This window comes from Acanthaster planci, linkage group LG03 (genome assembly GCF_054643075.1).
Source record: "Acanthaster planci isolate LZ-2023a linkage group LG03, COTS_SCS, whole genome shotgun sequence".
Taxonomy (NCBI): domain Eukaryota; kingdom Metazoa; phylum Echinodermata; class Asteroidea; order Valvatida; family Acanthasteridae; genus Acanthaster; species Acanthaster planci.
The window spans coordinates 23,709,708-23,724,369 of NC_141779.1; the positions used below are offsets into that span (position 1 = coordinate 23,709,708).

Below are 14,662 nucleotides of genomic sequence, written 5' to 3' on the forward strand. Positions count from 1 at the left end.
CATAGGAAGTCACTGGGTTGGCGTCGTCAGTGATATCATGTGGAGGCCTGGTAATGTTACAGTATGTGCATGCACATTGCACGCTGTTGATGTTTAGGGTTAGTTTCCATGGACATGGCGTTGACGCATAGCCCTTCGTAACTCTGTGGTCTGGTGGTGATTTAGTGAAGGTAAACAAGATAAGAATCGTCCTCGAATTGAACTTAAGAACTGTTGTCAATGAAGTAGTGAGACATCCTCCGTCTGCTCCAGGCGGAGGATGCGTAACATAAGCCTTATCGCAAATACTGAATGGGTGATTTTGCAAAATGGTAAAAAAAGCATTGTAGGAAGGCAAAAAGGGGCGATGTTTGCTCCTTTTTCCTTCCCACAATGCTTTTCTGCTATTGTGCAAAATCACCCATGCAGTATTTGCGATATGGCTTATCCCCACTTCGCCCCATTTCCACTTTGCCCCGTCCATGCTCGAGTGTGTTATTATTACGGGTTTGTAAGTGAGACGTCACTTCAGTTTTACCACGCCCACTTTACATGCACTGCACATAGGCCGTTTTCCAATACTCCACTTCGGCTTCAACTGTTTTTTACTCCCTGACTTTGAAGCTATAAGTGCACTAATTAGTCTAATGGTGCCACAAAACATCAAATAAGATGCAAGAGAGCAAAAACTTACAGTAATCCAATTTGATTTAAACGCTTCAGGCCTCAATCAGGGATTGGTTTCGGGGACGAAGCCTGAGTTGGGAACGTAGCCTGAGACGGAGACGAAGTTGAGTATTAGGAAAACGGCCATAGAGTTACATGCATTGATCGCCGTTTACACGGAAACATGGAACTGGAAGTTAGCGCGCAACTTCGGCGATCGTTCGATTGGAGCTTGCAAATCGTGGCGCGTCCGGGCCGTGTGTATGACCTAGTCACTTACGAACCAGAACGAAAACTCTATGGCATTGGACTTGTATTGGGGTTATTTCACATCCTCTTTATTCTAAATTGCCTAAAAAATTCCGTACAATATTTACATCATTCTGGTTGTCACTGTCATCCACTTCACATTTTTATTTTTTAGGGAAGAATATGAAAGATGTGTCCCCCAGTTTTAGGCTGTTTCTGACACGTTTTTGACTTCATAATCTCAAGCCAGCACTGAATAGATTTATACTGAATAGTTCAGTGGCTCATCACTACATAGACAAGACGTTACTAAGTCCGCATCCTTCGAAGCCAACTTTAGAGTAAATGGAAGTCAGTGAAGCGGTTATATATGGATCGGAGTGTTTTCAGCTGCCTTTCACATCCACTTTGAATTGTGGTCCGCTAATGGATATAAGAGGCATGTAAAACACACATGGGCCCGTAGTACGTGAAGCTGCGCATTTTGATAAGTTGTGCATTTCATTTACGTATTGGGGTATCCTTGCTGAAATAAGGTTGGATTAATGAATGAAACAAAAATGAACATTTCCCCAAGTCTCCCCTTCTCTTCTATTTAATGCTTTCGTTCGGGGTATTTTTGTGTTTGAATTACTTTTGTGTGACATACCTCTCGAAAAAAGGAACCAAAAACTGCAAGATCTCCGCTTTGTCTCTGGCAATTATTTAATTCTGGTGAAGAGATGATACGATTATATTAATACATGTATCCCGTGGACAAGGCCTAGGCTAGTCTTGCCCCAAGGCTGGTTTTACTATTTTGGCTAGTGCACCATGCAGGGGGACATGCACTGGTGAGCACAGTCGAATAGCACTACCAGTAGAGGGTGCTACATTCACAAGAGACAACCTGCCAGAGAAAACCAGTCTTGTAACATCTGGCAGGCTTAACCGAAAAATTCCGAGCATAGTTCATGTGGTCAAGTTGATGAATAATAATGCCCTTACGCACTGCCAAAGACCGCGCGCCATGCAGACTGCGGTTTTCGGCATTGCGCATGGGCAATTATTCATGGTAAAAGCCCACTACTGGTAGTGCTATTTGGCTGTGCTCACCAGTGCATGTCCCCCCTGCACAGTGCACTAGCCAAAACAGTAAAACCAGTCTTGGGGCAAGACTAGGCCTAACATTTGCCGTGTTTGAATCGGAACCTCTGACTTGGCAAGGTACTCAAACCTTTTTTATTTGTTGCATGCCTCTCTTAAAGCTGAAAGAAAAGAATGCATGATAATCAGTGGGGCCAGGTTGAAATGGGGCAAAGTAGGAAAGGGGCAAAGTGACCGATACCCTTTTAGAAATGTCTGTTTGGATTTGATCTGCATGATTGGCCATAGGGGGTCCAGACAACTTGGCTGTTGGGACAACTCGACCGTCTGCGTCAAACTGAAAGACAACTTGACCATCGAGACAAGTCGTCCGTTAAGACAAGTTGACTTGTTTATTTGGGTTTCTTCTAGCTATGGTGCACACTGTGAGGGCCATCATGCCAACTTGTGGGTGGAACTCGTAAGTTTGTTGAGGCTGGAGTACAAGCTGGCACACGTACGACTTGACCAGCATTCCTTTCAACAAGGCGCACTTTTTACATCAAAGAAAGTAAAATTCAAAGAAGTTGAATAGAGGAGAAGATGGTAGGCCTAGGATCGTACCTTTACCATGCCGTGCATGCACCATCCATTGCCACTAGTTGTGAAACCATTCCCGCGTGTTCTGTGCCTTGAGGCCTGTGCATGCAATTCCTGCAAATTTGGCCCAAACACGTCGCCTTGCAGTTTGTGCTAAGTTACAGCTTAACGTTCGCACACGCTTGCCACGTACTTATACAGTCCTCCCATAGTTGAGTTGTCTCTGGGTCAAAGTCGACTTGTCTTGACAGACAACTTGTCTTAACGGTTGACTTGTCCAGTAACTGGCCATAGCCAGCCTCATAATGTGGTTCATAATACATGTACCAGCCACACAATACCATTCGTGTTATGAGTGGAGAGACCCCGTCGCTAAGGCTCCCCCAAAATGAGATTGGCAATTTTGTCCAAGCGTTCAAGTCAAGAGGAGTTTATACTTGGGTACCCCCCCTCCCATTTTTTGTGTCATTTTAATCTTGTAAAACTGGTCAGTGCCCCCAAAACCAAAGGCAATTTTCTCTTTATTTACGCTGACCCTATTTTTGGGAAATTTCAAATTGTAAATTGTGAGAAAATGTGACTTTCTTACTGATAAACCAACTGTGCAAATTTGAATCCGCCATGGTCAATTGGTCACAGTTTCCCCTCATATTTTCTGTCAAAACACTGCCCTTTTTTGACAACATCAACCCTACAAATATTACAAATATTATTGATCATTTCTGGTAATGACACCAAGGATTCCTCAAAAGCACCCTAGGCACTGTAGCTCGCAAGCCTGAAGAAACCTGTAGAGAGGAGACAGTGAGAAGCAGTTACAGTTTTAGAGGTGGGAGGAAAACCCCAGAAGAATATTCTGAGTAAAACCCATAAAATCAGAAAGGGACTGAAAATCCAATCCACATGTGGACCAGGCCAGGGATCGAACCCGGGACCACAGATGTGGAAGACGAGGAAAGAACCTCTACACCAACCTGATCTGCCTTATATTACAGGAACAGGGTCCCCAAATTTGCAATCCCCCAAGTCAATACAGCGTATATTGGTAATGTTACCAGTCCCTCTGAATTATTTCCTGTTGCTTTGCCTCTAGGCTAGTTGTCTCGACATGTCGAAGCAATGTTGGAAAAAAAGTCACCTGAAACTAGTATGGTGGCAGCCATATTGTACCTTGGGTCAAGCACACAGTGCACGCCCAAAGGTCTTACATTGTACCAACGGCTATTGCATGTCAATGTTGCATGTATTGATGGGATCTCTACAAGACACAAAGCGTATTGCGAGATAGGACACACAACAGCCGTCGCTGAGTGCATTCACTGAATAACTGTCACGGGAAGACCAGTGCAAGTCTATCCTTTCAAAGGCTCAACATAGAATGTATTTTTTGAGGAAAGGAACTCATTCTATGTGGGTAGGACGGACAATTCTGAGACTTTTCTATAAGTCAGTTATAGAGAGTGTAATGATTTGTAGTCATGTAGTCAGGTTTGGTATTTATAGAAAGGAAGACTTGAAGAAAGTGCCACGATGAAAAGAGGAGACAGGTCTAGGCCATTGTGTACCGACATTGTTTTGAAAAAAAAAGGTGAAGAAATTGCAAATGCTGAAAATCACCCCTTTCATTCATATTATGTTCTTATGAAATCTGGAAAATCTACCCATCAATGAACTGTAGTAAAACAAGATTCACAAACTCCTTTGTCCCACTCTCGATCCGTCTCCTCAACAAGTCATCACAACTGCTATTGTAACGGTGATTTTAACCCCACAATGGTCACACACTCTAATGCATGTATGTTAAGTTTTTAAATGCTATCAATCCTCTTTTCAAATTTTAATTAGCTGAAACTCGACAAACTCCTGTTATTAAAATATATATAATAGCTAAATGCTCAATAACTGTCCCAAATTAATTACATAAAGCATTTGAATATGAATCGTAAGCTTAATTACTATGGTGTTATATTATGTGGATATGTGATGACTGTGTATGTAAAGTGAATAAGAAGAGTTTCCATTTTTTTCTGGACAGTAGAGAATTGAATTGAATCATGTGGCTCACTGTATATGGAGGTTGTCCAGTATATGAGCCACATTATGGGGCTAGATCAGCCAGTGCTACCCAGCCAATCTGGTCGGTGTCAGGTCAAAATATCAGCCAGTGCTACCCAGCCAATCTGGTCGGTGTCAGGTCAAAATATCAGCCAGTGCTACCCAGCCAATCTGGTCGGTGTCAGGTCAAAATATCAGCCAGTGCTACCCAGCCAATATGGTCAGGGTCAGGTCAAAATATCAGCCAGTACTACCCAGCCAATCTGGTCGGTGTCAGGTCAAAATATCAGCCAGTGCGACCCAGCCAATCTGGTCGGTGTCAGGTCAAAAATGTCTGACATCATTCGCGGAAAATACATACCAGGTGTTACTATTTTAGTAGTGTTGTATAAGAAAGAAACAATGTTGACAACAGGTACTAACTTTGAAGAAAGGAACTTTTATTCTAAACTATTTTCAGCTTGTACAAGAGAGAGTGGGAGTACTGCATGTAGAGATGTTGCTTGAAGAGTGGTTGTGATGAGACTGGCTAAAAATATGACCAAGTGGTGAAAATAAGGTTGGGAACATAGGCCGGAAGAACAAGGGTAAATCTAACTAAAATCTAATTATAAAGTAATAAATCCTAGACCAGAAGTCTGCCAGAGGAATGTGGTAAGAAGGCCAAAGCAATAAAAGTGGGTCCTGTGTAGGAGTGCTCTTAAATCAATTAGGAGGCTTGACATTACAGGGTCAAAAGTTAAAGGCTCCTAATCTACTGCTGGGAAAAATGTACATGGAGTCTACTGTAGATGCAAGTGTTCTTATTTTTACAAGGGGGAAAAACGCTACAGGAGCCCCCTTCCAGTGAGTGACTACATAATGAAAAGGAAAGTAAAATAACTTGAGAAATTAACAAAAAAAAAATTAGGAACGAACGAATGTAACATAGCGTTTTGGCCAATGGACGGTACGGCCGGAGCGTGTGGTACGCTTAGAGGGAGTGCCTGACAAAGAGGAATTGTGATTATTATCGAGAGTGATATTAGGTGCGAGTGCTGGGGCAGGTTGGTTAGGTTTGGGCGGAACAGTAATTGTTTCTTTGGCAATGTCTAGATGTGCACATTTGAGGCGGTCAATGCTAATAGTGTCCTTTCGATGTCCTAGTTCGATGACGAAATGTTTGTCTGAACGGCTGAGAACTTTGAACGGGCCATCGTAGGGGGGTTGGAGAGGTTTGCGTACCGCGTCACGGCGGACAAAAACATGGGTGCACGTATGCAAGTCTGAGGGAACATGAATGTTAGTCCGTTGTTGGGAACGGCCAGGGGGTGGTTGAAGACTTTGCATGGAGCGTTGTAGACGATGAACGTAGGCCGTGGGGTCGAGGTCCACGGCATCTGTGGTAGTATCGAAAAATTCTCCGGGCAAGCGAAGAGTGGTTCCATAGACACGCTCAGCCACACTGTGGCCGAAGTCTGCCTTGACGGCGGTTCGAATCCCCAGCAGGACGAGTGGTAATGTCTCTGTCCAATTGGTTGTGTCAACTTGTGACTTGAGTGATGATTTGAGTTGCCTGTGGAAACGTTCCACTAGGCCATTGGCAATGGGGTGGTAAGCAGTGGTACGTATACACTGAGTGCCAAGTAGGTTGGTCAGGGCACGGAAGAGTGCAGAGTCGAACTGTGCACCACGGTCAGTGGTGAGAGTTGATGGAACGCCGAATGAGGCAACCCAGTGTGTGACAAAAGCACGAGCGACTGTTTCAGCAGTGATGTTAGGCAATGGGATGGCCTCCGGCCAACGTGTGAAACGATCAATGCATGTGAGCATGTATGTATTTCCATTGGATGGTGGTAATGGTCCTACCAGATCGATGTGGACATGTGAAAAGCGACAGTCCGGGGCAGGAAATTGAGAGAGGGGGGCAAAGGTGTGACGACTAACCTTTGCACGTTGGCATTGAATACATGATCGGGCCCACTGTCTGACATCTCGGTTGATAGATGGCCAAACATATCGATCTGTGAGTAGGCGTTGCGTAGCGCGAATGCCTGGGTGTGACAGGGAGTGCAGTGCGTCAAATACGGTGCGACGAAACTCCACTGGCACGAACGGACGTGGATGTCCTGTCGAAATGTCACAAATTAATGTTGTGTCGCAAGAATGGAGAGGAACTGCATGGAATTTGAGGGAGGATGACGATGATGTTTGAAGTTGCGCCAGTTCCGCACTGCTTGTCTGCAACTCCGCCATTTTGCGGAAATCGATGAGAGAAGATTGTTCCAAGCGAAGAGTGTTAAGTTCAACACGTGATAGTGCGTCGGCTGCGACGTTATCTCCACCTTTCACATGTCTGATGTCACAGGTAAATTGTGATATGAAGTCGAGGTGGCGACTTTCGCGAGGGGGGTGACGGTCAGATGAGGTGCTGAGAGCATATGTGAGCGGCTTGTGATCTGTAAGCACATGAAAATGTCGACCCTCAAGCGAGTGCCGAAAATGTTTGATGGCGAGGTAAATGGCTAACAATTCGCGACCGAATGTGCTATAACGTGTCTCGGCGGGTTGAAGTCTCTTGGAGAAAAATGCGAGTGGTTGCCATGCGTTGTCCACTCGTTGTTGGAGAACAGCTCCAACAGCGACATCCGAAGCATCTGACATGATGCACAGAGGCGCGTCTGGCTTTGGATGAGCGAGGAGAGTGGCATTAGTGAGGGCAGTTTTGATCGCTTGAAATGCAGCCGTAGCAGTGTCACTCCAAGGCAACGGTGCTGATTTCTTTCCTGCATTAGTGAGCAGATCGGTGAGTGGCTGGAGGACTTGCGAGCAATGAGGAATGAAGTGGCGGTAGAAGTTAACTAGTCCGAGAAATTCGCGCAGTTTGGTCAGAGTAGTTGGCTGCGGAAAATCGCGGATGGCACTGACCTTTGTTTCAAGTGGTTGCACCCCTTGAGCATCAACTCGATGTCCAAGGAACTCAAGTGATTCCGTACCAAGGCAACATTTGGCCGGATTGATGACCACTCCATACTCATTGAGGCGGCTAAACAGAAGACGGAGATGTTGAGCATGTTGTTCGGCGTCGGCACTGGCGATCAAAAGATCATCAATGTAAGCATAACAAAAATCAAGTCCGCGTGTGACTTCATCGATGAATCGCTGGAATGTCTGGGCAGCGTTGCGCAATCCGAACGGCATTCGAACAAATTCAAAAAGTCCAAACGGTGTAGTGATGGCTGTTTTCGCGATATCTTCCGGTGCCATTGGTATTTGGTGATATGCACGGACGAGATCGATTTTTGAGAATATCGTTGTGCCATGTAGTGAGCTGGTAAAGTCCTGTATGTGGGGCACAGGATAACGGTCTGGCACTGTGGATGAGTTCAGGGCTCGGTAGTCTCCACATGGCCGCCAATCACCAGGTTGCTTCTTGGGGACCATATGGAGGGGCGACGACCAATTGCTGTCAGAAGGCCGAATGATGCCAAGAGCCATCATGTGCTGGAATTCATCCTTAGCAACTTTAAGGCGGTCAGGGGCTAGACGCCGTGGGTGGGCCGCTGTAGGCGGGCCTGTCGTGACAATATGATGCGTAACATTATGTTTGACTGGAGTGTCACGACAGGATGATCTACTGGTGATGTCCGGAAATTCCTTCAGGATGTCTGCGAAATGTGATGGGGGCGGTGGCGCGAGGACAAGACCGACCGATTGTGTGTTCGAGGCTTTGCCGGTGATGCTCAACTTGGTTGTGGCATCAAGAAGCCTGTGATGTCGAAGATCTACCAGCAAATTGAAATGACGAAGGAAATCTGCGCCTATTATGGCCTGCTGAATTTCTGCAATTACAAAAACCCAGCGACATGGCCGCCGGATACCAATGTCAAGTGTCAAAGATCTCTCACCGTAAGTAGCAATTGTCGATGAATTTGCTGCTTGGAGATCTTGCCCATGTCGACGGTGGGTGCGCTCCTGCGGGGTAGGAGGGATGACGCTCACCTCAGCTCCTGTATCTACGAGGAATTGGCGTGCAGAGTGGCGGTCAGTGACATAAAACAGGCGAGAGGGTGTGGAGTGGCCGGCAGAGTATGCCGCCTTTACTTGCCGGCCTGGCCGTTTCCCTGGTTGCTGGCATTGAAGGAACAGGGTTGGGTGCACTTGTGGGCCCCGTCACCAAATTTGGCATGATACCAGCACACGTTGCCGTCATCCGGAGGAGTTGGAGTGCCGGCACGGGGTCGACGACTGCGAGAGTTTGAACGGGAGCGTTGAGGGTTGGTCGCCAGTTTCTGGATTTGAGTAGTTAGGCGATTTATCTCGCCGCGAAGAAGCTCTACCTCGCTCTGCAGGTTTGCTGTTGGGGTAGCCACCGGTGCCACTGAGTTTACCCCGTGAGATGGGATGGACACAGCCATGACTTTGTCAGCCAGCTCGGCGAGTTGTTCCATCGTCATTGAGTCTCCTGCCGAGGTGATTACCATCTGTACGCTAGCCGGTAACCGTTGCAAGAATAACTGGCGCAGGATCGAGTCTTCCAGTACTCTGTCACCGAGGAGTTGGCGCATCCGCCGCAGTAACTGCGTCGGCTTACGATCGCCAAGTACCTCGTCTGTCAGAAGCTGCTGTAGTCGTTTTTGTTCAGTTGCCGTTGTTCTTTTGATCAGCTCCTCACGCAGGGTTTTGTAGGGGGTGTCTTGTGGAGGATTTAGGAGGATGTCCCTGACTTCCTGAGCAATTGACGGGGTGAGAGCTGAAATGATGTGGTTGTATTTCGTTTTCTCCGCGTTGATCCCTCTTGTGGCAAACTGGGCCTCCACCTGAGCAAACCATACATGTGGATCTGCTGGCCAGTACTGAGGTAGTTTCAGGCTAACTGCAGCTGTCATGGGTGTGGCAGTCGAGCCCACTGCTGGTGTTTCTTCGAGTGGCATTTTCAAATCACGTCAGGGTCACCAATTTAGTAGTGTTGTATAAGAAAGAAACAATGTTGACAACAGGTACTAACTTTGAAGAAAGGAACTTTTATTCTAAACTATTTTCAGCTTGTACAAGAGAGAGTGGGAGTACTGCATGTAGAGATGTTGCTTGAAGAGTGGTTGTGATGAGACTGGCTAAAAATATGACCAAGTGGTGAAAATAAGGTTGGGAACATAGGCCGGAAGAACAAGGGTAAATCTAACTAAAATCTAATTATAAAGTAATAAATCCTAGACCAGAAGTCTGCCAGAGGAATGTGGTAAGAAGGCCAAAGCAATAAAAGTGGGTCCTGTGTAGGAGTGCTCTTAAATCAATTAGGTGGCTTGACATTACAGGGTCAAAAGTTGAAGGCTCCTAATCTACTGCTGGGAAAAATGTACATGGAGTCTACTGTAGATGCAAGTGTTCTTATTTTTACAAGGGGGAAAAACGCTACACTATCATCAGGTTTTGGGAACATGATATCTCAGGCATTGCTCAACATTTTTCCTTTTAGCCTCTTTACCCAATCTTTACAATTGCAACAAAGTGCACAAGGCTTGTTATTACAACTTCATGGGTACATTCTGTATGAGTCTCTAGGCCTGCCCTTTTTCATTAACTGAAATTCTAAAGAAGTTTTAATTTATCAGAGAGATTAGAGTTTAACCATGGCGCTATTAAAAAGGGTTTTACAGAGTCCATTCGTCTCTCTTTGTCAAAGTGGCAGCACCCACATACTCTGTTGAAAGTGCAATTAAGAATTTATTTTTTCCCCATCCAAACGAATGTAAGTTTGTAATTCCACTCAATGTTCCTCTGTCCATTGCGACTTTCATCACTGCTTAAAAATCATGACTTTCACAAGATAGCTAACTGGTCATTTTACAAAGTAGCCAGCCCTGACTTTCTAATGAGGGGACAAGTTGGCTGGGGAAAGACGGCCAAGGTGCGAGTTGGCCAGGAGGCAAGTTGTAATTGTGTAATCCAAATAAAAACAAATTGTGAAAAATGAATATTTGATCTCGTTTGTCAATGCTTAGACCTTACATGAACTGAGGAAAATACATCAAAGGGAGGGGTTACGTCACTTACATGATCTGTTGACATTCCCAGCCATGGCACATCTGAAGGAAGATTGGATTGACTTTGGCAAATTAGAGAAGGAACTAGATGAGGCCGTGCAGAAGGACGCTCGCTACTGGCGTGAGAATGACGCCAAATTCCGCGCTGTGGAGCAACGGGTCGAGACGTATGAACAGTTCAGGTAAATTAAATGTCTTTGTAGTGGGCGTGCCTTCTGTGTGGGAGGTGGGGGTGGACGGACAGAAGTGGGGGAAGTCGACCACCCAACACACACTGCATGTATGATAGAGAGTAAGAGAACAACTTGTACTGTCTGTGTGGATGAGACCATCACAAGTTAATCATTCCTAATCAAGTCACCAGCTTTTCAAATCAACTGTGACAATGACATTCCTCCAGTGTCATTGCTCATCCCCGGCTGAGATTGGACTCGTGATTCGACTTGAAATGGCCTTGTGATGAGCTCAACTACAACACTGCCTTGACCAACTCTCCTTTTCCAAAATGTCAGTGTAACCTTAAAATAGTTTAAATGTGTTTCATAGTTGGACTTGTGTGCTTTTCATGAAATTCAAAATTCTGTATTTAGTGAAACCAGATTATCCTCACACACAAGCCACATTAATCTCTTCTCATTGTTAGGAATAAAATTAATTTTCTCTGTCAAGCACTCTACTTAAGTGAGTGGATGTTGTGAAGGGAATTGATAGATCAGATCATACAAGGGTAATTCCAGAAATTAAGGGTCCCTTTTTTTGTGTCTCTGTCACATCTGATATGTGATTTTGTAAGTTCAGAACACATTTTCTAATTTCCCAGAGTGATGAATTAATGCAAATTACCTGCCAAACAACTAGTAATGGTTTGAAATCAATGCCGGTGATATTTGCATGTCAAATAACAAAGGTCAGATGTAACTGGGACATAAAACTTTTGGACCCCTAATTTCTTGAATTACCCACAACGGTTAGTAGGTTCTATTTGTGCAGATATATTAGGACTGATATTCTGATGATTCATTGTCTAAAATTAAATTTACACCAGACGACAAAAGATTGCAAAAGTTTTGACCATGAGTTCAAAAATTTACAGAGCAAATCTGTATGTATACAAAAACTACAGATTTTGAGAACTGGCTTCTAGTCTCTGTGATTTTTTTAATTGGTTGCCAACAGGGACATTGTGAAAGCTGCTCATATCAAACCTTTGGACAAAAAAGACAAGATTGGTGAAGGGAAGCGAAATCAACCGTGGAACCCTTATACCTCAAAGACAGCCGGTCAGGAACACCCCAAGCAAGACGAGTTCTCTCGCAAGGTGGGTTATCCAAGGCATGGCAGAGAACCTGTGAGTTTGTTGCATGAGTTTCGACTAAGAGTACACATTTTCATTAGAAAGTACTCAATACATAGCCATTTGTTGGAGGGTGCTAATAATAAAATACCCAGCGGTCTTATTTGTATAAAACGACCGCACCCTCAAGATTCCTAAGATGTTTGTACAAGTATAGTGCCAGAAAGAAAAAGAAAAGTTGTTCAAACAAATGGAACTATCACTGTCAATTACTGGTGTCTTGGGCCAAGACTGGGGGACGAAAAGCAAAAGAAAAGAACAAAAGAGATGAAAGGGGATAAAAATTAGTAATTTGCTTGGAAAAAAATGTCCCTAACAATTGACCCCCTCTCTGTTAATGATTATTAGTTTGTCTCCCCCCCAAAAGAGTGGTTTGCCCCACCCCTGAAAAAAATCTTGTTGGAACCCATGTTCAGTTAATGAACAAAAGGAATGCTGCCAATCTTTGTATAACTTCAAAATCTGATGATTTATACGAAGAAAATTTCTCCTTGACAGGAATCAAACAACTTACCAAAGACAAGCCATGAATTCATACAAAGTTGGAAAACTCTCGGCGACGCACCCAGCGAGAAGTACCATTTACTCACGGGTCTGGGCTCCGAACAGCTGGGTCACATTTTCCGGGCCGAGATAGGCTTCGGTCTCCTGGGTGACTTCATGACAGTTTTGAACCAACAGTTTCGAGGGAGTGATTGTCATTGCATTGTGGGTATTCTGGAAAGTCTGTCAAGAACAAATCGCTTTGGGCTGTCGGTGGGCTTCTTAAGCAAACCCGAAAGACAGGATTGTCTGGAGTTGTTTCAGAAACTCCAAGAAGCTTCCAGCTGTCTTGAGAAAAACTCAACATCTGCCTTTGCATCCAGTGAAACCAAAACTAAAGATGTGCTACCAGAAACTAGAGAAAGTGGCAAACTTCAGCCCTGCCAAATTGCAGAGGAAGGAAGCGATGATGTACAGGACAAACTAATGGCATTAAGAAAACTTTACAAGTTATGAGACGATGATTACAAGAACTGTTAGGAGATACATTATCTGTTCCTATGCAGTTCCAATTGCTTTCAACTGCCATGCTGTTTATTTTATGGAGAATACAGTTTTCAAGGCGTGAGTGGGTAAACATGGTAAACGTACCTGTGCATGATGCAGTTTAAGCTGCATGTGTACCTTGGCTGTCACTTTGTTGAGAGGACAGTTTACTTTATTTCATTCTGGACCACATTGTAAGGACAAAAGGTCTTCCCCCATAAACACCATGTTCCAACACATGTGGTCCCCGCAACTAAGGTGCCATTACGTGTGACAAGGCCAGTACGACACATAGGGGAAAGTTTCTTTTCCTTTGAGGTGACACAAAGGGGAAAGTTTCTTTTCCTTTGAGATGACACATAGGGGAAAGTGTCTTTCCTTTGAAATGACACATAGGGGAAAGTTTCATTTTCCTTTGAGGTGACACATAAGGGAAAGTTTCTTTTCCTCTGAGACTGAGTTGCAGGACAAAAGTTTGGCCCCACAACTTTTTTGGTTCCCACAAACTCTTTTTCAAGACTTATGTAGTCCCCATAGCTACCAAACAAGTACATGCAAGTACCGGTACGTTGTTGGGCTACACACGTGTGCTGAAACATGGATGTGTCAGGAGATTAAAAAATGTCATTTTTGTCCCCATAACTTGGTGTCAACCTTCCCAACAAGAAATTATTCCCTCCGTGCGGCAGTGGCCGGGGACACGACGCAAGTATAAGTGGTTAGGCCTGCACGGCATAAAGGGGACCGTTTTGTCGTCAAGAAAGTTGGACCGAGTTGAGGGATTTCATTTTTCCCCATAACATATTGGGTCCCCATAACTTCTGTTTATTTCAACACACATTTTGTCCCTACAACCCGGTAAGTGTGTATTTTAAGCCAATCAGAACTCAAATATCTGATTTTACTAAGGGAATACATATGTGCTTAGCCGGTCAAGTTAAACGTGTGTTGAAGACCAGCTCAGGAGAATGGAAACTGCAGTCCCCTGAGTGAGTCTTAAACATTAGTATAAGACCAGCCAAGCAGCCAGTCTTAAAAGTTAGTTTAAGACCAACCAAGCACATATTTATTTCCATTTATAAATACTGTTTTAGTCGAGAGTCAAAAGAAGTCATTGTATGTAAAATTTCGAAGGTTTTTTCCAAGAATTTTACTTTAATTTCCCAAACACCCCCGTCCATTTCATGGTATATTCTTTGTGCAAGTAGTCCTTATATAGACTTGGTGCGTGCTTATTGAGGTATGTATCCTGTGGCCCACACAGACTCTTGACCAATAGCAATGGATTAAACTCTCTCGTATCCAAGTGCCAGCACGTTTTCACACAGCGGGCATCATCTGTATTAATACATGGTCACATTACGCATTGTTGAATAGGGAAACTGACAAAGGTCAAATGTATGAATCATGGATAAATGTGAGACGGAGAGAACCCCCCCCTGCTTTGTGTTGGTCATTGTCTCGCAGGAATCTGGGGAATTCCTTTCAGACATCTTGGGGGGACGTGTTATGTAACAATAGTCTGGAATGTGTATAGGGATTGGCCATGTTGGGGGGGTACCCCTTGGTCTCATTTCTTGCTGGGCATATGCATGAAGGCTGTCAAAAACAGCATGGAGAAAGCACTGCAAGACATGGGTTT

General features: G+C 44.5%; 2 protein-coding genes across 5 annotated transcripts; one reads left to right on the plus strand and one right to left on the minus strand.

Moving 5' to 3' along the window:
• Positions 1–14,332, plus strand: ccdc103 (coiled-coil domain containing 103). 4 transcript variants are annotated; one of them, XM_022253805.2, is made up of 4 exons: positions 1–170; positions 10,669–10,819; positions 11,814–11,955; positions 12,490–14,332. In XM_022253805.2, the coding sequence occupies exons 2-4, from the start codon at positions 10,671–10,673 to the stop codon at positions 12,988–12,990; spliced, it is 792 nt and encodes a 263-aa protein (XP_022109497.1). In that variant the 5' UTR covers positions 1–170; positions 10,669–10,670; the 3' UTR covers positions 12,991–14,332. The 4 variants fall into 4 exon arrangements, 3 of the variants coding, with proteins under 3 accessions (XP_022109497.1, XP_022109489.1, XP_086990727.1); XM_022253797.2 differs by having other exon boundaries at positions 3–170; positions 10,596–10,819; XM_087134601.1 differs by lacking the exon at positions 1–170 and adding an exon at positions 2,422–2,440 and having other exon boundaries at positions 10,596–10,819.
• LOC147799741 (uncharacterized) lies at positions 7,421–10,011 on the minus strand. Its single transcript, XM_087134602.1, has one exon. The coding sequence runs from the start codon at positions 9,525–9,527 to the stop codon at positions 8,694–8,696; it is 834 nt and encodes a 277-aa protein (XP_086990728.1). The 5' UTR covers positions 9,528–10,011; the 3' UTR covers positions 7,421–8,693.
• Positions 14,333–14,662: the final 330 nt, after the last annotated feature.

Excerpts from the sequence above, each read along its gene's own strand:
- LOC147799741 (XM_087134602.1), bottom strand. The coding sequence starts at position 9,527 with ATGCCACTCGAAGAAACACCAGCAGTGGGCTCGACTGCCACACCCATG.
- ccdc103 (XM_022253805.2), top strand. The coding sequence starts at position 10,671 with ATGGCACATCTGAAGGAAGATTGGATTGACTTTGGCAAATTAGAGAAG. Across the intron at positions 10,820-11,813 it reads GAGACGTATGAACAGTTCAG|GGACATTGTGAAAGCTGCTC; the intron begins GTAAATTAAATG and ends GGTTGCCAACAG. Across the intron at positions 11,956-12,489 it reads AAGACGAGTTCTCTCGCAAG|GAATCAAACAACTTACCAAA; the intron begins GTGGGTTATCCA and ends TCTCCTTGACAG.